This window comes from Rhinolophus hipposideros (genome assembly GCF_964194185.1).
Source record: "Rhinolophus hipposideros genome assembly, chromosome: 22".
NCBI lineage: Eukaryota > Metazoa > Chordata > Mammalia > Chiroptera > Rhinolophidae > Rhinolophus > Rhinolophus hipposideros.
In genome coordinates this window covers 4477261-4500119 of record NC_138068.1, presented here as the reverse complement: position 1 = coordinate 4500119, position 22859 = coordinate 4477261, and the positions used below count along the sequence as shown (strand labels likewise).

Genomic DNA, 22859 nt, shown 5'->3' with positions numbered 1-22859 from the left:
AGGACACACGAGGGCCCCGTGATCTGAGCAGAACGGAGTGTGAAGCTCTGGAACCTCCAGGTAGAAGCTGCATCTTTGCTGCGAGCACCCATGGCGCCAGAGGCCTGGCCACTCTGGTGGGTGTCTGCTGGCTTTGTCCCACCGGCGTCTATTCCCTCTTTTGCTGTGCACAGCACCCCACTGACCCCCTGAAGGACCATCACTGCCCTTTCTCAGTCCGGGGGTTTCAAAGCAGGCCTGAAGCCGGCTGCTCTGTGCCCGTCCCCTCCACACCCCACATCCAGGAACAGGTACATGGCTGAGGCCTGGCCGCTGAATTTCTTCTACCTCCTCCTGGCCTCTGGGACCCAGCAGTCATGTGACCCATGCTGGACCAATGTGACCAATGTGACCCAGGACTTGCAGGGGACCACATAGGAAAGGTGGGGTCTCTTTGTTTGGCTCAGTAAGATGGCAGGATGTGAGCTCACTGTTTCTGGTGACCATCTCAGCCACCACGTGCTGAGGGAGGAGGGAGTCTGCCTGAGAATGAAGACAACACAGAAGAAACCAAAATGGAGGGATGGAAAGATACAGATTTCTTCTGAAAGTAATATTTTAGCTCCTGGTCCAGCTAAGCCTGAAGTCCCTAAACTTAGGGGCCGAGTAGTTTGTGTAGTTTCCTGTCACTCCGTCAACAGCGCCCCAACCTAGTCACACATACACATCGGTAGATGGATACGAGGCAGTGGGGTGTGGTGGTGGCATGAACGCTGGGCAGGATGGGCAACGAGAAGGCAGAGGGTGAGGAGGCCTGACACACATGCCTGTGGTGGTGCTCCGTGTGTCTCAGCACCAACGCCAAACTCTTCCCACGACCAGCACGCCCTGCGGGATCTGGTTCACCACCTCTTGGGCCGCCTCTGCTCTTTCTCCCTCTTGTACTTTCTAGCCACACGGCCTCTATATCCAGTTTCTATGCTGTATAACAAATGGCCCAATTTAGCAGCTTCAAACAGCACCTATTTATTCACTCACACGATGTGGCTGGGTGCTCTGCTCAGACTGAAATCAAGGTGTTAGCTGGCTGTGTTCCTACCTGGAGTAGGAACTCCTCTTCTCAGAGCTCCTCTTCTGAGCTCGCTCTGTCATCAGCAGGATTCGTGCCTCGTGGTTATAGGACTATAGTCCCCATTTGCTTGATGGCTTTCAGCCACCGGCAGCTCTCGGCTCCTAGAGGCCACTTTGTCACGTGGCTCCCTCTGTTTTCAACCAGCACCAGCACCTCGAATGTGTCTCCCGCTTCCAGTCCCCCTGCCTTCTCCTCCTGCCTCCAGCCAGAGAAAACGCTCTGCTCTTTAGGGGCTCACCGATTAGGCGACACACACCTGGTGTGTCTCTGCATCTTCAGGTCAACTGACTGGGGACTTTCATTCCAAACGCAGAGTTCCTTCACAGCAGCACCTAGATTCATGTTTGGTTGAATAACCAGAGAGTGGGGGTATTAGGGGGCTGGCTTTAGGACTCTGCCGACCAAAACTTCCTTGTTTCTCAAACATCCCAATCGTACTCCCCCTCAAAGCTTTGTCCTTGATGCTCCCTCCTCCAGGAAAGCTCTGGCCGCAGGTGGCCCCGGCTCACCCCCTCCCTCCCTTCGTTCAGGGTCTCCCTATAAATGCCCCATCCTGGAGAAGCCTCCCCTGACCAACCAGCAGAAACATCGTCCTCGCTGCTGTCTAGCCCCTTAACCCTGCTTCGTTCTTCTTCATAGAGCATATGTGCTATTATAGACTAAATAAAGACGGCTCTGTCTCCCCCTCCGGACTGGTAAGCTCCGAGGGCAGCGACTTTGTTTGCAGAGACCGACACAGAGTAGATGCTCAATAAATATTTGTTGAATGAAAAGAAGAAACATGTTTCTTAAATTTCTTAATGGTCTTAGTCACCCCAAGGCCGTTCTTGTGTTTATCTGCCAGCCCTGGGCTCCCCGGGAGGCAGTAAGGCTAAGAGGAGAGCCCAGGCACACAGCCCGACAGCCTGAGCTCACAGCTACGGGCCTCTCAAGCCCGTTTCTTCCTCTGCGGCACAGGGAAGATAGTCTTACTATCTCAAAGGGCGTCTGGAGGTGCTAACAAAATAGTCCAGGTCAAATGCCTGAAACCCAAAATCAGAACCATAAGGTGCCACATTTCACACCGTCAGACAGGCACCAAGTGTAAAGCTGCCATTATCAAGGGGTGACGAGGATGGGTGCGACATCCACTGGGAGTGTGTACCACTGCAATCACTTTAGAGGTTCATTTGGAAAAATCGAGTGGAGGCGAACATGTGCATGTCCTACGTTCCGCCTGGGAGACAAGCACAGAAGTCCTTGTCACGCTGTTTGCAATTGTATCCACCAATATATAATCAATAGGCTCTGACAAAATACACACGCACAGATGGGACTAGCAACAATACGGCATCGATTGACTGACTGCCAGACACTAGAGTGAGCACTTTACATAAATAATTTCATTTCATCTTTAGCACCACTTTACAGGTGAGAAATGGAGGCTCAGAGATGTAGAAATTACTTGCTCCAGCTGGGAAGTGGCAAAGTTCTGACCTGCACCCTGGGTGGTGCGTAGGGTCGGGAGGGTGGGGGGAGAGGAAGGAGGAAAAAGGAAAACGAGGGCACAGACTACACAACAGCATCGACACATCTCAAAGAGTCAAAGAGTACTCTCTCCTGCAAAATGCTAAACCTAGAGCTGCCACATGTCCCAGAATTTCACTCCCAGGTACAGATCCAAGAGAAATAAAGACCCGTAACCACACAAACACTTGTACCTGAATGTTCATAGCAACGTGACTCGTTATTGGAGCGTTTCCTGTCTAGTCACTTACTTTCCTAATAGCCAGATATGTGTTCCCTGTAATACATCATTATGCAATTCACATCATGGATTTGGGTTTTTCCTTATAATATGAGTTCCCCACCAAAATAACCAGCCATGTGTGTGCGGGCACTTGGTGATCTTGCTCTTCGTTGAAGCTGTGGTGCCAAGAAAAGCCCTGGGCACCAGGAAGGTGCCTGTCTGCAGGGGCTGGATGAATCATGGATCTGTCACTCTGCAGATGGGGAAGTCTGGTGGCCTGTGCACAGTGAAGATGGGGACGTGGAAAACACCTTAGGAGTTTTTATCACCTAACATGACTCTGTTCTTTTGTAAAAGGTCTCTTTCTATCAAAACCAGTTGCCAAGACGTCTTTAAAATGGAAAACAAACAATGAAAGAAAAGCAGCAGCAGAGGGAGAAGACAAGATTGTCTTTATTTTTAAAGTCTCCTTAAATTAAAGCAAGTCTCTATTTAGTGTCGGCTGATTTTTCAAATAAGGCAGAGGCTAGACATTGGGGCAGCACTGGAAAACAGTTGTGGTGGGGTGTCTCTAGGTCATGGCTTCAGCAAATCCAACAAAATGGGTGGGGGGGAGGAAGAGCGACTAGCAGCCACGTGGGGCATAAGGAAAAAAGAAATAAAAAGCAGAGGATGAGTCAGGCTAGGCTGTGGCAACAAGCTACCCTGCGTGCTAGCAAGCAGAGAGGGAACCAGGTTAAGGACGCTTCCCTGGAAATCCACGGGACAACTGGATGCAGCGGTGGGCACCGGGGCTTCTAAAGCGCTCCCCAGATTTCCTCCTCTGGGTTGGTGTCCTTTGCTGGGATTTTGCTGAGCACGTCTGAGCCTCCCAACCTTGGCCTGTCCTTCTGTTAATGAGAGACTCAGGCTCCCGCAGAACTTCTCGACCTGGAGGCCCCAGCCAGAGAGATCCTGGAAAGTTCTACTGGAGGTCCTAAATATTTCAAACACCCTCTGAAATATTATTACTGAAGAAAAATAATCAAACCAGAAAGAGTCAAGCCTCTGAATCTAACCACCAATTTATAAGAACTACCAGGGATGGAAAAACATGTTAAATGATACCACGGGGATGCAATGCACAAACAATTGCACAAAATTCTCTGGGACAAATGACTTTGTGTCTTCAGCAAATCAATTGCCAGGAAAGAAAAGAAGGGAACCTATAGAATTAAGAAGACTTAAGAGACTTATCAACCAACAACCACGAATGGATGGACCTTATCTGCACTCTGAGAAGAACGACCTATAAAAACAATTCATGGGCTGCTCCGATGGCTCAGGCGGTTGGAGCTCCGTGCTCCTAACTCCGAAGGCTGCCAGTTCAATTCCCACATGGCCAGTGGGCTCTCAACCACAAGGTTGCCAGTTCAACTCCTCGAGTCCTGCAAGGGATGGTGGGCAGTGCCTCCTGCAACTAAAGATTGAACATGGCGCCTTGAGCTGAGCTGCCCCTGGGCTCCCAGATGGCTCAGTTGGTTGGAGCCCGTCCTCTCAACCACAGGGTTGCTGGTTCGACTCCCACAAGGGATGGTGGGCTGCGCGCCCTCCAACTAGCAATGGCAACTGGACCTGGAGCAGAGCTGCGCCCTCCACAGCTAAGACTGAAAGGAAAACAACTTGACTTGGAAAAAGTCCTGGAAGTACACACTGTTCCCCAATAAAGTCCTGTTCCCCTTCCCCAATAAAATCTTTAAAATCTCATTTCTTTAAAAAAAAACACACAGAAAAACAATTCATAAAATAATCGGGGCTATTTCAACAGTGATGGAATATTTGGTGATACTAAAAGACGATTGTGAACCTAAGGTTTGGCATGATAACGGGACTATGGTTATTTTTAAGAGTCCTTTTCTTTTTTTTTAGAGATACCTGTACATGTTCAAATACGTATGGATGAAATAATATACCTAGGATTTGCTTCCAAATAATCTGGAAGGGGGTTTGGGAAGGTGATGGATGCAGATGAAAAAGGTTGGCCGTGAGTTGACAATCATGAAAGCTGGTATTGGGTCTGTGGTGACACATTATAGTGCTTTCTCTCTAAAAACAAATACCATGTCTTCATCAATAAGATGATCCACAGGCTTACAAATATTTTGGTGATCTTATTAAAATTCAATTTAACTTTCTTCTATTGATCTGCTTTACATCATACATCCAGCTACATAATCACTGGCTATGGAAAATGGGCAAATGAACTCATCAATACCAAATGACCTTGACTTTGAGGCAATACCACATGGTGACTGAGAACAGAGAAACTATTCCTCTCAGCGTTTTGTCATTTGTATCTCTGACACTGAGCAATTTTATTTATACTTCTCAGATCTTTGACTCTCCCCTATAATATGGGAGAGAGTAAATGAGGTTTGTGTGCGTGGAGCCCCTGGCCCACGGTCTGATCATCAGCAAACTGCAGTCACTGTTAGGACCAGCGGCAGTGCTACCAGAAGAATGTAGAGTATGGTCTTATTCACATAAAAATGTATGCTTCTCCTGGCATGTGTAGAAAGACTCTGGAATATTGCAAATCGGTAACAGAGATCATCTCCCGGGAGTCATTCATTCATTCAACAAACACTACCGAGTGCCTTCTGTGTGCCAGGCACAGGGGACCTGTGGAGCCCAGGATGAGTCAGTCCCTGCTCTCCTGGGGTTGACAGAGTAGAGGAATGCAGGCATGTGGAGACAAGGGGAAATCGGGGGTCAAGGCTTCTTAGGCGTGGTCCGAGGAGATGTCCAGGTGGAGAGCTGAAGGCTGCAGGAAAGTTAGCCAGGCTGGATTAGAGGAGGGAGGGCAGAGAGTAGGGAGAGAAAAAGGAGAGAGAACTCCAGCTGCGAAGGGAAGAGCAAGTGTAAAGGCCCTTGGAACAAGAAGGAATAATTCCAGGCTCCCAAGGATTGCAGAGCCCAGAGCAGACAGATCAAGGTGGAACAGTGAGTGGCTGCCACAGCCAGAGTTTCACTTTTACTTCATACCCTTTGAATTACATCAGTATTTCATGAAAAGCATGTATCATTCTTATAATTTTTTAAAAAGTTAAAAAAAAAAAACCATACAAAAGAAAACACCTCATAAAGCCCCAAGAAGAAATTATTATTGCTTTTTCTCTCAAGAACGTATGTTAAAATTCACCTCCCTTTGCTAAAGAACCCACCTCGTTTAAATGTAACAAGCATGACATCCTCTCCTCGCTGGCTCACTGCTTTTCTTCCATCCTCCCCTCCCTCCTTTCCCCTTGTTGGTGAGTCAGACCCAATGCAATAATTGTGCCTCATTCAAAAGATACAATTTCCAGCTGACACAGAGGCTCTGGCCCTCAGACCAGTGTCAGGACGTCAGGCTGAGCTTGGGGGAAGCTTTTCATTCTCACGACCGAGTGTGGCTGAGCAGCGTCCCTGGGCCGCGCGCAGATGGCCCCCAGGAGGGAAGCCCTCGGCATCGTGCGGGGACTGCCCCGCAAAGGGGCATCTGCCAGTGTCAGCCACGGTCCGCGGCTGGGGTGGGGCACGTTTCTCCGGTTCCTCTCGTAGCTTGGGCTGCAGGGGGCTTCCACGGGAGGGGTGCACACAGCACGCGAGCAAGTTACCGGAGTGGGGCTAGGTCCCCGGGGCAGAGGGGCGGCCACGTGGGCGGATGAGCTACGCGTCCCGCTTCGGTCCCCGCGGTGAGAACCCCAGCAAGGCCCTCGCGAGGCTGCCCCTTGCGGTTCCTCCGCACAGAAACGCCAGGTGTGCGGGGCGCCTGTCCCCTGCACCGTTTTGATGCCCTCCAAGCGGCGCCCAGCTCGGACCGTCTCGTTCCATGTCGACCTCGTGCGGCCCCGGGCTCCTGGCTGAGCGGGGCGCCACGTGGCCGGAAGGGGCTGTCCTGGCGACGGACGGACGAGGAGCCGGACGGTTCTGGGCCCGGGACAGAGGCACCTCCTCGTGGTGCCCGCGACTTGGCCGCTGCTTTCAAAAGCCTTTGCTGCTCGTTGAAGACAATGAAGGAAAGCGCGCCGACCGCGAAGCCTCCTCTGAAACGGGAGGGCACGGAGGCCAGAGAAGCCGCGTCAGCAAAGAAGCCGCCACGAAGCGACGACACGTCCCGGCCGGACCAGCGGCCGTGCCTCCCGCCCCCGAGGTCAGAGCTCGGGGTCAGGACCCACCTGCCCGCTCCGTCCCTTCCCCGCGAAATGGGATGCACATGGGAACCACCCGGGCTGCTGGCTTAAATCCGCTCCCCGGCCTGCGCACGGCATCGTTCAGACGTCCCGGGGGCCGGGCCTCTGCGCCTCGGCCGGCGCTGTGTCCCCAGGACCGAGGCTCCCGGGCCCCAGGACCGAGGCTGCCGGGCCCCAGAACCGAGGCTCCCGGGCCCCAGGACCGAGGCTCCCGGGCCCCAGGACCGAGGCTCCCGGGCCCCAGGACCGAGGCTCCCGGGCCCCAGGACCGAGGCTGCCGGGCCCCAGGACCGAGGCTCCCGGGCCCCAGGACCGAGGCTCCCGGGCCCCAGGACCGAGGCTGCCGGGCCCCAGGACCGAGGCTGCCGGGCCCCAGGACCGAGGCTCCCGGGCCCCAGGACCGAGGCTGCCGGGCCCCAGGACCGAGGCTGCCGGGCCCCAGGACCGAGGCTCCCGGGCCCCAGGACCGAGGCTGCCGGGCCCCAGGACCGAGGCTGCCGGGCCCCAGGACCGAGGCTCCCGGGCCCCAGGACCGAGGCTGCCGGGCCCCAGGACCGAGGCTCCCGGGCCCCAGGACCGAGGCTCCCGGGCCCCAGGACCGAGGCTCCCGGGCCCCAGGACCGAGGCTGCCGGGCCCCAGGACCGAGGCTGCCGGGCCCCAGGACCGAGGCTGCCGGGCCCCAGGACCGAGGCTCCCGGGCCCCAGGACCGAGGCTCCCGGGCCCCAGGACCGAGGCTCCCGGGCCCCAGGACCGAGGCTGCCGGGCCCCAGGACCGAGGCTGCCGGGCCCCAGGACCGAGGCTCCCGGGCCCCAGGACCGAGGCTCCCGGGCCCCAGGACCGAGGCTGCCGGGCCCCAGGACCGAGGCTCCCGGGCCCCAGGACCGAGGCTTCGGAGCCCCAGGACCGAGGCTTCGGAGCCCCAGGACCGAGGCTTCGGGGCCCCAGGACCGAGGCTGCCGGGCCCCAGGACCGAGGCTGCCGGGCCCCAGGACCGAGGCTGCCGGGCCCCAGGACCGAGGCTCCCGGGCCCCAGGACCGAGGCTCCCGGGCCCCAGGACCGAGGCTCCCGGGCCCCAGGACCGAGGCTCCCGGGCCCCAGGACCGAGGCTTCCGGGCCCCAGGACCGAGGCTCCCGGGCCCCAGGACCGAGGCTTCGGAGCCCCAGGACCGAGGCTCCCGGGCCCCAGGACCGAGGCTCCCGGGCCCCAGGACCGAGGCTTCGGAGCCCCAGGACCGAGGCTCCCGGGCCCCAGGACCGAGGCTCCCGGGCCCCAGGACCGAGGCTCCCGGGCCCCAGGACCGAGGCTTCGGAGCCCCAGGACCGAGGCTCCCGGGCCCCAGGACCGAGGCTGCCGGGCCCCAGGACCGAGGCTGCCGGGCCCCAGGACCGAGGCTGCCGGGCCCCAGGACCGAGGCTCCCGGGCCCCAGGACCGAGGCTTCGGAGCCCCAGAACCGAGGCTCCCGGGCCCCAGGACCGAGGCTCCCGGGCCCCAGGACCGAGGCTCCCGGGCCCCAGGACCGAGGCTGCCGGGCCCCAGGACCGAGGCTGCCGGGCCCCAGGACCGAGGCTGCCGGGCCCCAGGACCGAGGCTGCCGGGCCCCAGGACCGAGGCTGCCGGGCTCCAGGACCGAGGCTGCCGGGCCCCAGGACCGAGGCTGCCGGGCCCCAGGACCGAGGCTCCCGGGCCCCAGGACCGAGGCTGCCGGGCCCCAGGACCGAGGCTCCCGGGCCCCAGGACCGAGGCTGCCGGGCCCCAGGACCGAGGCTCCCGGGCCCCAGGACCGAGGCTCCCGGGCCCCAGGACCGAGGCTGCCGGGCCCCAGGACCGAGGCTGCCGGGCCCCAGGACCGAGGCTCCCGGGCCCCAGGACCGAGGCTTCGGAGCCCCAGGACCGAGGCTTCGGAGCCCCAGGACCGAGGCTGCCGGGCCCCAGGACCGAGGCTCCCGGGCCCCAGGACCGAGGCTCCCGGGCCCCAGGACCGAGGCTCCCGGGCCCCAGGACCGAGGCTTCGGAGCCCCAGGACCGAGGCTCCCGGGCCCCAGGACCGAGGCTTCGGAGCCCCAGGACCGAGGCTCCCGGGCCCCAGGACCGAGGCTGCCGGGCCCCAGGACCGAGGCTCCCGGGCCCCAGGACCGAGGCTCCCGGGCCCCAGGACCGAGGCTTCGGAGCCCCAGAACCGAGGCTCCCGGGCCCCAGGACCGAGGCTCCCGGGCCCCAGGACCGAGGCTTCGGAGCCCCAGGACCGAGGCTCCCGGGCCCCAGGACCGAGGCTGCCGGGCCCCAGGACCGAGGCTCCCGGGCCCCAGGACCGAGGCTCCCGGGCCCCAGGACCGAGGCTTCGGAGCCCCAGAACCGAGGCTCCCGGGCCCCAGGACCGAGGCTCCCGGGCCCCAGGACCGAGGCTTCGGAGCCCCAGGACCGAGGCTCCCGGGCCCCAGGACCGAGGCTGCCGGGCCCCAGGACCGAGGCTCCCGGGCCCCAGGACCGAGGCTCCCGGGCCCCAGGACCGAGGCTTCGGAGCCCCAGAACCGAGGCTCCCGGGCCCCAGGACCGAGGCTCCCGGGCCCCAGGACCGAGGCTTCGGAGCCCCAGGACCGAGGCTCCCGGGCCCCAGGACCGAGGCTCCCGGGCCCCAGGACCGAGGCTGCCGGGCCCCAGGACCGAGGCTGCCGGGCCCCAGGACCGAGGCTGCCGGGCCCCAGGACCGAGGCTGCCGGGCCCCAGGACCGAGGCTCCCGGGCCCCAGGACCGAGGCTCCCGGGCCCCAGGACCGAGGCTCCCGGGCCCCAGGACCGAGGCTTCGGAGCCCCAGGACCGAGGCTCCCGGGCCCCAGGACCGAGGCTTCGGAGCCCCAGGACCGAGGCTCCCGGGCCCCAGGACCGAGGCTTCGGAGCCCCAGGACCGAGGCTCCCGGGCCCCAGGACCGAGGCTGCCGGGCCCCAGGACCGAGGCTCCCGGGCCCCAGGACCGAGGCTCCCGGGCCCCAGGACCGAGGCTTCGGAGCCCCAGAACCGAGGCTCCCGGGCCCCAGGACCGAGGCTCCCGGGCCCCAGGACCGAGGCTTCGGAGCCCCAGAACCGAGGCTCCCGGGCCCCAGGACCGAGGCTCCCGGGCCCCAGGACCGAGGCTGCCGGGCCCCAGGACCGAGGCTGCCGGGCCCCAGGACCGAGGCTGCCGGGCCCCAGGACCGAGGCTGCCGGGCCCCAGGACCGAGGCTCCCGGGCCCCAGGACCGAGGCTCCCGGGCCCCAGGACCGAGGCTCCCGGGCCCCAGGACCGAGGCTGCCGGGCCCCAGGACCGAGGCTGCCGGGCCCCAGGACCGAGGCTCCCGGGCCCCAGGACCGAGGCTCCCGGGCCCCAGGACCGAGGCTTCCGAGCCCAGCGCGGGTGGGCAGCGTCAGGCAGAGCGGTAAGGAGGCCCCGGCGGGGCCTGGCGGAGGAGCCATCGTCCCGGCCGTCGGAAGCCCGTTATCATTGAGGAGGGCCTCATACCAAAGCGTCCTCAGCAAACTATTTCAACAGTTAAGAAACCATTTAAAACCATTTAAAATACATAGTCTTCCAACACAAGAAAACCGTTTTCTTGGTATAAACCATTTTGAGGAACTATCGCTGCCACACCCCAAATTCACCCAGCTGCGGTCTGCTGCTTTCCAGACGACGCTTCAACAAGAGCCCAGCACGTGGACGCTCAGGCGGGACTGCCGGCTGGAGCCCCGAGCGCCTGCGCACTCGACTCCGGGGGGAGGGGCTTTGCGCATGCGCCCGTGGATCGCGCCGCCCGGGGGGAGGTGTGCGCATGCGCTCGCGGACCCTCAGCCAGAAAGCGCGGGAAAAGCGCGCGGCGGGGTCTGTGAGCGCGCGCTGCAAGTGCGGGGGAGAGCCGTTTGGGGACCAGTTGACTTCCGGTTCTTGGAGCTTTTCGTTGCTGTCGGTTTCCATGGCCTTTGCGCCCATGGGGCCCGAGGTGTCGTTCTTCGAGGTTTTGGATCAGCACAGGGCTGCCCTGCTGGCCACCCTGAGGCGAGGTGGCCGGGAGCCCGCGGGCGGGGGGACGCACCTGGCCTCCAGGTACAGGGGATCCGCGGGGGCGCACGTGCCCCGGAAGTAGAAAGCGCGAACTGTGCGTGGGCTGGCGGGGCTCCGGGGTGCTCCGTGGGGAGGTGTCCGCGAGCCCCTTCCTCGCTCCTGCGTTTCGGAGGCGCCAGGCTGCTCCCCGGGCGTTGCGGCCGCGGGGGGGCCCTGGCCCTCCGCCCCGGAGCCCCGAGGAAGCGCCTTCCTCAGCGCGCGGTCCCTTCCTGCGTTTAAGTCTTGTTCTGAGTTCACACCGGCCGAGCGACAGCCCTGGCGTCTTCTAGAATGTCCCACGTCTGGAATGTTCCCGAGCGTCCCCCGCTGGGCTCCACGCGGTAAAAGCAGTCACAGCGGTTCTCCCGCTGCCCGCCTTGGAGTTGACTACGGAAAAGACGTTTGTCTTATTGCCACATTTCGCTTAAAATTCTCGGTTGTTTGGCTTCCTTGGTCTCCTCTTCCGGTTTATCGGCAACGTGTTTCAGCCTGAACAAACGACTGCCTTTTTACTTTTAAGCCCGAATCAACTGTCAAAAAACCAAACAAAAACAAAAAAACCCACAAGCAAACAAATTTTACAAACAAGCTTTACGTGTAAGGGTTCAGTTTGGGGGGGAAGTCACGAGGGCGAGGGAAAGAAGGGGGTACATACCCCTCGTGTGTATTTCAGCCGTAAACGAATCTGATCGTATCGTCAACTTGGTCAATATTATCCTGCGACTCTTTTTCAACTGGAAAAAAAAATGAATGAGATGTGAGTCAGTTTTTATCTCGTGATATTAGAAAACAGCGAATGTTTTAAAACTTGTTTTCTGATACATGCATTTCTGATGAGAGCAAGTTCCCGTGGAAATTAGAACAACCCACATTTTGCCCATTTTTTTAGAGTTTATTTCCCGTCCTAGGCAGTGTGCTCGTGGTATTTATAACTGAACGTTTTTTGGAGCTGATGGCTTGTGAAATTAAAAAGTCAGTTGACAGAAAACTGGGCTAAGTCTTCACAGCTTGCTGTAAAACGGCCTAAGAGTTGCCAAATCTTTTCACGGTCGTGATTAAACTTTTTTCTTTTTTGTATCACTGAAAATTCAAGAGGGCTGATTTAAGGCATGAGATCAATTAGGGCAATGTGCTACAGCAAGAAGTATTTCTTTTGAAATATTTTTGCATTGCATTTTTGGGAAAGAAATTAAATTCAAAGCCAATATTACATCACTTTTAATTAAAACATGTATCAGGAGTATTTCAAGCCAATGTGTTTGTATTTAAGTAGGTTAATATGAAAAGTAGATTGAAACATATTTATAAATTATGTTGTCTAGTTACTAACCTACAAGAGAGATCTTACTTCAACAGGCAATTGTTTGAAAAGTGGAATTACAAGCAAATGAAATGTCACTGTAAATACTGTTGTGTTAATGCAGTACCTGTGAATATGTCAAACTTTAGTGGGAGATATCATTACTGACGTGGATGACTTAGTCTTTAAAAAAAAAACAACCAATGAAACAAAAAGTTATTTCAGTATTGATCTGGGAAAATGTTACATATTGTAGAGGCCTAATTTAGGATTAAGATTAAATCATGGTGTGTTTATTGTTTCAGTTCTGAGGTGCTTGCATCTATAGAAAATATTATCCAAGATATAATAACAAGCTTGGCAAGAAACGAAGCACCTGCGTTCACAATAGACAACAGATCAAGTTGGGAAAATATAAAGTGGGCATTTTGCATTTTTTATTTTTAAATTCAGTATCTATGTCATTATTTGAATTTATTCATGTTAGAGTTTTAGTCAGATTTCATTCTTTTTATTGCCTTTACCCTGCCTAAAAGGATTTAAGGAAGTTTACAAAATACATACCATGCAAGTAGGTTAAATAAACTAGAACTAGATAGGAAAGATAAGGCAAAGGGAAAACAATGCTAGGAACAAAATATGGAGCACCGAAAGAGGTTAGAATTCAAAATGTAAATGATAAAGACTTACAGTCCTAAAAATGGGCTCCAAACTTAGTCTAAGCTTTCCAATATTCAAAGGGGGAAATTCTCATCTACACTGCCACTTGCTCAGGGGCCCTACAACCAATCCTGATACTGAGAGCAAAATGAATGGATCTTGAACACAGAGCACATTTCAAAGGCTCTTTCTCCTAACTGATCTCCCCCTGCTAAATTATGTGTCCAAGAGGGTAAAATCAGCAAACAGCTTTGTCAAAATCCTGGAGCCTAGTTACACAGTTTGTTTTTCTGAGATCCTCAGCCTGTAGAATCTTTCCACTAAATAATGAAAAATACTACAAGAATAGTTCTCAGAGTTACAGAAACAGAATTAGTTTCGAGACTCCATAGTCACCATGTATTCTTTTATTCAATATAATTAGTATAAAATGTAAACTCTTGAATCATATTTTGCTCCATATTTTGCAAGATGCGTCAAGCCTTGAAGCAGCTGACACCTGGCCTGTTTGCCTGGTGCTTTCTGCCACCTTTAGGACAGGCTTGGTAGTTCAACTTAACTACCTAATATAAATAATTTCATTTAATATACTTCGGAGGTAAATCAGAAAAAAAATTTTAATTTATTAAATTAAGTTATTGAGAAAATTATTAAAATTAGCAAAATGCTACTCAAATTGTGAAATATTTGAAAATAGTTCATATACACCAAATGTCTTCCCAGGAAATACACAGATGCACACACACACACTTCATAATCAAAGGTCTATAATTCATTTATTTTAAACACTTTCTTTTAGTGACTCTATATGTGACAAAACTAATCACCTAATTACCACCTGGAATTATCTATGCTTATAACTGAGGTTATCCTAAAGCAGTAGTGCTTATACTGAAAAGTAAATTTAAATGATGTGCAGAAGAGGACATTAAGTGTATATTGTTTGGTGTTCAGAAATTAATTCTTTTTATTTTATTTTCTTGCTTTAAATAAAATGATAGGTTTGAAGATTCTGTGGGTCTTCACATGGTATCCCACTGTACCACAAGAAAAATCAAAAGTGATTCACCAAAATCAGTTAAAAATTTTGGTAAGTTCTTCTTTCTTAGTTTTTAGTGATAAATAAATTCAGTAATCTTCTGGGTTTTAGTTGTTCCTAGTTAAATAATTTTGTTTGTTCTTTAATAGATCACCCTTGTACTTGAAATAAATTGACAGAATTTTGCATTGTTCATAACCATGGGAGTAAATTGTGATTCCAGAATTTTCAAGGTGCATGACTAAGTAGAAATGTATTCTCTCAGTTTTGCTGTTCATTTAGCAATTAATTTTATCTGATTCTTCAGACAATTATATTCTGTACTTAACACTTCTATTTTGGAAAGGTAATTTTTTTAATGTTATGGAAAGTAACTGGGGGACAGTTAAAATCCTTGGTAGCAGTATGTTTTGAATTGCTAAAAGAAATGATGAGTAACTTGTTTGTTGCATCTTATTTTCCAGCTCTAATTCTTAAAATATTGTCCATGATTTATAAGTTAGTACAGAGCAACACTTACGCAACCAAAAGGTAAATACATTGTTCTGGTCTATTACTCTTTAAAAGGCAATATAAGATTCAATTAAATTAACTTTCATTGTATGTTTAGAAAAGTTACATAAGACTAAACTATGAGTAATAGGTTACTTTATTTATATGGGTGTTTCATCCAGTTAAAGCTTCCTGCAAACAATACTCCAATATTTGTCATATTCAAAGAGAATCTGGTTAATTAAAAATATGTTTTAAATTTTCATAGAGACATATATTACACTGACAGCCAACTCTTTGGTAACCAGGCCATCGTGGACAACATTATCAATGACATTTCTTGTATGCTAAAAGTGCCGAGGAGGTGTCTACATATAGTAAGTAGCATTTAATACAAACGTTTTACTTTAAGACAAACCGTTTGTATAAAAATTGTAATAGAAGAATACATGTGAAGTGTGCCTTCTTTTGATATTTTTTGGTACTATGTTTTTCTCACTATGAATTTAAATAATCTATTCTCAATATTTTCTCTTGGATGAATGAACCAAATTAGATGAATTACCAAACATTTTTCATTCCTAAATACTCTTACATATTTTCTCTTTCATTTCTTAAATTGCATCCTAAGCTAAAAATATATATATCAGCAGGTGAACATGAAAAGTGACTCTGCAGTATAAAATATATTCGTGAAAAAGCTTTCAAATGTCTATTATTTTTTCAGTTATCAACATCGAAAGGTTTAATTGCTGGCAATTTAAGGTATATCGAGGAAGGCGGCACCAAAGTGAGTTGTAGCTGTGCAACAGTAAGCATCATTAATGTTTCCACATGTTTTAACTCCCTTTCGGTCCTTTGTCTTTGAAATGTATTTTATTTCCTGCTTTGTTATGTAGTTTGGAGCTTAAGATTTTAAAATAAAACTGAAAGATGAATAAGTATATGCTTTACCATGTTGTACATTACATAGTTTCAAAACATGCCATTTTTGTCAAATGTCATTGAAAAAAAGTACACATTTCCTTTTAAAATGTACTGTTGTTTCAGATGGAGCATGGCTTGACCATTTTAGCATGGTTATTTATATACTCCTCATAACATTTTCTGGTTCGGAAATTAATGTTTAAAACTAAACTATTTGCTAGGCTTTAGTACATAGAAGGCCTTTGGTACATATAGAAGAAAGCATAGGCTTTGGTACATAATACTAAACTAGCACAGCAGCATGGAAAGGGCCAACTTACCAATTTGGAAAGGAAGAAGGTGACACCTACCATGTTTACCCAAAAATAAGACCTATCCGGACAATCAGCTCTAATGGGTCTTTTGGAGCAAAAATTAATATAAGACCCTGTCTTTATTATATTATATATTATATAATATTATATTTATGTTATGTTATGTTTATGTTATATTATGTTTATGTTATGTTATGTCCGGTCTTATTTTACTATAGTAAAATTTACTATACATATTTTTTTACTATATTTTATTTTTTACTATAGTAAAATTTACTATACTAAAATTTACTATATATAGTAAAATTTACTATAGTAAAATAAGACCGGGTCTTATATAATATAACGTAATATAATATAATATAATACCAGGTCTTATATTAATTTTTGCTCCAAAAGACACATTAGGGCTGATTGTCCAGCTAGGTCTTATTTTCGGGGAAACACAGTATGAGATACTGCATAAAGAAGTCGGTCTTTCCTTCTTCGGTTTGTGTTTTTTAAGACGCATATCCACAAAATTTCCAAGAAATTCTTACCTGCTGGAAAGTAGTTTGGGTCATGTGTTCTGTTTTCTTACTGAAGAATAAATCTGTTTCCTACCGTTTTCTTACTGAGGCATAAACCTCTGATGACAGGCATATTTTTTTTAATGAAAATATAGAATTTTTGTGATAAATTTTTAAATGTGGTTATACTTTCTTTTTATTTAAAATAAAAACTGTCTTTGTTAACTTAGGCTGTTGCTGTGCCATCTAATATTCAAGGAATTCGGAGTATCCTTTGAATAGGAAAATTATTTAAACTTCTAGAATGTTCACTCACTTATTACTTTGATAAATCAAACCTTCTAATGTATAACCAACAAGCTAGACCCTACAGTGGTCAAGATAAACACACCATGGTCCCTTCTGTAGAATTCTTTTAGGAGCTCACCATCTAGTAGGAAAGACAGGTATCTCCATATATGAAAAGATATCTGTTACATATTTGAAGATAAAAATGAAAATACTATATCGATAGCTGCTTTTGAATTGATCTATATGGCACCATTAATTAGTTGGTGGTTAAATTGAAATACTCTTGCCTTAAATTTGTCAGCCTTAACTTCACAGATTTAATTACAGATGCAAAATTTCTATTAATTGTGGAAAAAGATGCGACATTTCAACGACTCCTAGATGACAACTTTTGCAGCAAAATATCTCCATGCGTCATGGTTACGGTATATTATCTACCTTTATTAGAATCCAGGAATAATGGTGATCGGTAAGAGGGGTTTATAACATCGTCTAAACACCTTGGACAGCAATCTGTTACCAATATGATGCATCCTTTGGGGTTATAGAACAAGAATTTCCAAGGTGTTTATTTAAACATCCTCAAATCAGACTAAAATCAGGGTGATGGTCCTGATTCTTAAATACCGGCGATTTTCTAGGACCTCAGTGAGTTTGCACAGGCTCATGGTGTTTACCTCACTCCCTTCCCACAGGGACTATGACTGGCAAGATCTGCTCCTTGTTTCCCGCAGGTTTGTGTTCCAGATAATTTCATTAAATGTTTAAAGAATAGCCAAGAACACAGAAGAATACATTGAGGTAACACAGGGAGCTAAAGGCATCAGTTAGCAAAGGGTAGTAAGCCACCTGCTACAGGGTAATGTGGGAGGAGTTCAAAACTGGAGGGATGGATGATAACTGCTGGCGGAGGAAAGAAAGAAGTGAGAATAAAGGAAGGTTGGGCTGTGTGTAGGTGGAATGATGACAGAATAACAGAATGGATCAGGTTCCCCTCCCCTGTCCTGGCTTTCTTCTACTTTTACAGACCTTTATAAAAACCTAGATTTTTGAAGGACAAAAGCTCATCTACTTAAAATTATTTTGGCTTTTTAGGTTAACAATAAGTACGATGTTTGGGAGATGTGGTATGTTTGTGGAAGCAGTGAGGAGAGCTGCCCTGGAGAGGAAGCAGGATGTTAACTAACTTTTAAATTATTAATAAAATAAGGATATAATTTTATCAATTTCATTCTACTGGAATTAAAATGCATAATTTAAAACTTGCTTTTAGGGGAAGGGAGTACCTGATCTGAACACAAGACTTTTAGTCAAGAAGCTGTGGGATACATTTCACATCCCTATTTTCATTCTTGTAGATGCTGATCCACATGGTAATTTATCATTGCACTATTTGAAACAATCATAATTAAATCATTTGTTGTGTTTTTCTGATTTTAGAAAACTTCCATAAATATTTTAAAGAGAATATAATTATTAGATTAAACTTATTAGATTAATGACTAAATTATTTGAGGCAATTTATTGCTAATTTAGCCATATTAAGCGGAACCATACATTTTTCATTGGTGATGGCCACAAAAATAAAATTTACAGATGTTGAATATAATTTGAGAATGCCAATTATCTAACCTATAATATACAAGAAGTCTAATTTTAAAGTTAACTTTCTTTTAACAGGCATAGAAATAATGTGCATTTATAAGTATGGATCTATGGTAAGTATAGAAAAGAATTTTTCCTTTTTCCACTATTGAGATATTTTATATTCATTGGGGTTAGTTCTGCATTTACTTGTCAGCACCTAGTAAGCAGAGGGCCCCCAAAATGTACGAGGGGAGCTACTGTCCTAGTCTAGGGCCAGTCTGTTTCCCTAGCTGTAATTCCAGCTTCCACCATGACCAGTGCGACCACAGATGACAGAGTGGGATTAGCTGTGGGCAAGAGGCCTCATTATCCTCCACTGCCGGCCTACTCAAGTAACCTTGGGCCTCAGGGTACCAACATTGTCTGATCACCAAATATATCTCTGATAAAACTAAACGTAGCCTTGGATTCTGACTTTGCCAATTCACCTTTCTCCCACCATAAGGAGAAATGCAAACACCACCCAATTTCACCACTAGACTGCAACTACCATACATCAGTGTTTCTCAAAGTGGGGTCCTGGACCCAAGCGTCAGCATCGCCTGGAGACTTGTTAGAAATGCAAGTCTCAGTCTCTGTCCAGACCTCCTGAATCCAGATGTCTAGAGGCAGCCCCTCCAAGTGATTCTGGCGCAGGGTAAAGTTTGGGAGCCACTAGTATACACCTTGAGTGTCCCAGACGTACGCATGTTTATAGCGGATGCAAAGGGTGATGGAGCAAGGTGTTCAGATGTGGAATCACAGTAATACAATAATAAATGCAGATAAGAGGTTCATTTGTGGTTTTGCTTTATAGAAAATCAACCCAGAAACATTACAGAGTTTAAACAACCTTCACTGAAAGACTAGCTTAAGGAAGCGCCAGATGATTTTCTTCTGTTGGGCTCTGGGGTGTGAAGTCTTTAGTACTTGTTCTTCTAAATAAGTAAAAAAAATTTGGCTGCAAAAAAAATGTTCTAGTTCTCTGCAATTTAGCCTTACCTAATGTGCTTTTGCTTTTGATTTTAGTCTATGTCTTTTGAAGCCCATAATCTCACAGTTCCAGCTATTAGATGGCTTGGTCTCCTCCCTTCTGATATTAAAAGGTTAGACAGTTTAGTAGAACTGGGATATTAATGACTCATTGTAATGTGTCACAATAAGCCTCAAAAGTCACTACGAGGGAAAGCTCTTAACATTTTTTATTTACATTGTTCATTATGACTCAGGATTACATAGTTATGAATTAAATTCATTAATGTTTCTGTTTCGACTACTAAAATAGTTCACAAATGAATTTGGTTAATTGAACTTTCAGCTCACTGAAAAACATTTTTTGTTTTACCTTTATGGTTAAAAAAATATTTTGTAATTTTTTTATAGTTAGTATAAGACATTGAATCTAGTTAAATGGTAATCATTGACAACATCAATTAACATATGAATCAACTTTATCATACATTTAAAATTTTAATTTCATAAGAAATCTCATTTTAAGATTATGTAAAGTTTGGGAACCTAAAGTTTGGCGAGTTTGTTGTATATGTTCATTATAGAAAACAATACTAAGTAATAGATGTTAACTACAGATGAACAGCTTTACCCTTGTAGGTTATATTTTCTGTGCATAGACATATCTTTTTCACAAAAATGGAATCATACTCTAATGTTATTTTGTAATCTCCTTTTCTCGCACACATGGTGAGATCCCTTTTCCATATCAATAAATACATTTCTTTTCTGAGACCTCATTTTAATGCCTTATATCGCTGGGTTCAAATTCTGCATGTACCAGTGTTTATCCAGCCGATCCCTCAAAGTCAGGCATTTGGGTGGTTTCCAAATGTCTGTTCTGATAGATGGTGCTCTGATGGGCCCTCTTGTAACTGAATCTTCTCCTGCAGCTTTAATTAGTCCCATAGGCTAGATTCCCAGAATAGCTGGGTCAAAGGGTATGCACATTTTTAAGGCTTTGACTGCCCTCTGGATAGGTTAATTATTTCTCCTTCCCTGGAGAATAAGAGCCCACCTGTCCCCCCCCCCCGCACAGGACATCATCCCTTTTATTCATCTCTACTAATGTGATATTTAAGAATATTTTATTATTGTTTTGATTGGCCAGTGACAATGAACTTAAACATGTTTGTTGGATTTCTTTAAGCAGTGAGCAAACTTTGGTAACAGGTGCCGATTTCTTAAATATGGAATATGAACAGATTTGGGGTGATTGCCACTTCTTACAAAATGAGGGCACAAGAGAAAACTTCCAATTTTTGATTTTTGAATATTTACACTGTAATGAATCAGAGTTTTGTTCAGTTTAGTATTATGTGTCAAAATCCCTCGGGGGTGATTTATTTGTATGAATATCATTTCTAACACAAATTCAAGCCAAATGATCTCATAATTATGAAGGTGGAGGACTTACAGAAACACTAGTTGCAACTCATAAATTCCATTAGTGCTCTCAAAAGCCACTCCAAAATAAATGTGCAATCAAAGAAAAAAAAAGTGTGCTAGCTTCACAAACATGGCTTCAAGGGAAATCCTCCCTTTCAATCAAATTGTCATGCTATCCAGGAGCTGCCACTAGCAAGTGGTCATAATTATGGGGACATTGAAAAAGACTATTTGAAACTGGAGCTCTCCCAGGAAATCCGGGATTTGTGACTTCAAAAAGTAGTCCACACCATAAATCCTGACCTCTCATGTTCTATTTTTAAAACACGTACCAATATAAAATTACATTCTACTTAAAACAATTTTTAAACTAGATAGCTGTGTATGTGCGTGTGTGCACATATGTGCACACAGTGAAAAGTGAGAGATCTAACTTCCATGGCCCAGAAACTTCTCACTGAATTACAAAGAATTAAGTACTCGATGGGACCTGAAACCCCACAGAGAATCTCGCAGCTGGCCACGCATGTAGAGCTCTGGGGGCTGCCTTGGTGTTGATATACATGATGTTAGTGCTATTGGCATTTTATAACTAATGTCTGTCTTCCTGTCCTCTTCCTGTGAGTGAGCTGTGAACAAAAACAACTTAGAACAGACTTCCATTATGAATGTAACCCTTGCTGGTCTAGGACCTGCCAGATTCCCCAAATTCTGGATTTAAAAGGTGGAGCTGTACTAATTTTCTTACCTGTCATTTCTGAGTTTTTTGAACTAGTACAATAAATACAAGTGAGTATTTCATAATTCAAGTTATAGGAGTACTTTGGTTTTACTGATTTTTTTCATCTATTTTTTTCCAGGTTAAATATACCTAAAGATACTTTAATTCCATTGACAAAACGGGACCAAATGAAACTTGACAGTATCCTTAAGAGACCTTATGTTACTTGCCAACCATTTTGGAGAAAAGAAGTATGTTTCTTTTTAAAATTCAAGTGTTGTATGTTTTAATGACCTTTTACTTCAGTAGTGGATATTCACATAATATTTTGAATTTCAAACTTCTTTGAAATTTTATATAATCAACAACTAAGGTGAGTGTTGTTTGGGAGTACATGGTTGTGGAAACATGGAATTATGAATGCTAATAGATAAGATCACCTGGATAGAGCTGATCTATTTTTATCCTTATCATAGTTATATACCCATTGTCTATGGCTCTCTCATAGTTTAGGAAGAGAAAAAAGACAAAGAAATTATAAAAACCCCAGAGCATTCCTAGTTATTGAAGGCATCCACACTTGGTATTCCTCTGATATTTTCTAGTTGTTAACACCTCTAGAATATTCTGGCTGACCCTAAAGGCTATTATTGCCCGTGGTTTTGGAGAATAAAACAAATCTAGATTTACTAGTTTGTTGAGCTGACAGAACTATAACAAAAGACTCTGGTATGACTATATTTTACCTTTTTTGACAGATGGAAATAATGGCAGACTCTAAAATGAAGGCAGAAATTCAAGCTTTGACCTTCCTATCATCCGATTATCTTTCCAGAGTATACTTACCTAACAAATTAAAATTTGGAGGATGGATATAAAAAAATATATCAGAATATATCTCATGATTGCAAGAGGATTCTCATTCTTCTTCTTTTTTTTTTAACTAGTAGATACTGTTGTAGAAAAAACATATATTCATAATTCCAGAGGTAAAATAATTTTCCATTGATTTTTGTCAAAACAAATGCTGTAATTTTCTTTAGAAGAATTTATTTTATCCTTCTCTATAGAGACTGCTTTCTATCCCATGTTCTAGAGTAAATTATAAAAGAATGTTATTTTGAGTTTTAAATTTTATTTGAAAAAATATTCTTTACATGTTATCAAAGTCTACAAAAATATTTTACTTACTTTCTACAATACAACTAATGTTAAGGCATGAAATATTAGTAACAAAAATAATAATAACCTAAATTTGAGAAGTTGCAAATGAATTATAATGTCTGGCAGTTTCCTCTTAGGTGCATTTTTTATTTTTGCCTTCATAGTATAGAGGTCATATGTCATTCATTCACTTGTGAAATTAGTACATTTTATTAGGAATAAATATTTGGGTTGATGCAGTCTTCATTCTGTTTTTGAGCATACTTTTTATTAATAATATATTTATTTGA

General features: G+C 47.3%; 1 protein-coding gene across 1 annotated transcript; it reads left to right on the top strand.

The window, feature by feature from the left end:
• The first annotated feature begins 11764 nt into the window (after positions 1-11764).
• On the top strand, positions 11765-22814 carry SPO11 (SPO11 initiator of meiotic double strand breaks). The gene is made up of 13 exons (XM_081033631.1): positions 11765-11883; positions 12732-12845; positions 14088-14176; positions 14590-14656; positions 14886-14994; positions 15345-15428; positions 16598-16634; positions 16974-17083; positions 17932-18031; positions 18339-18376; positions 19314-19390; positions 21545-21656; positions 22164-22814. The coding sequence occupies exons 1-13, from the start codon at positions 11873-11875 to the stop codon at positions 22281-22283; spliced, it is 1068 nt and encodes a 355-aa protein (XP_080889757.1). The 5' UTR covers positions 11765-11872; the 3' UTR covers positions 22284-22814.
• The last annotated feature ends 45 nt before the right edge of the window (positions 22815-22859 follow it).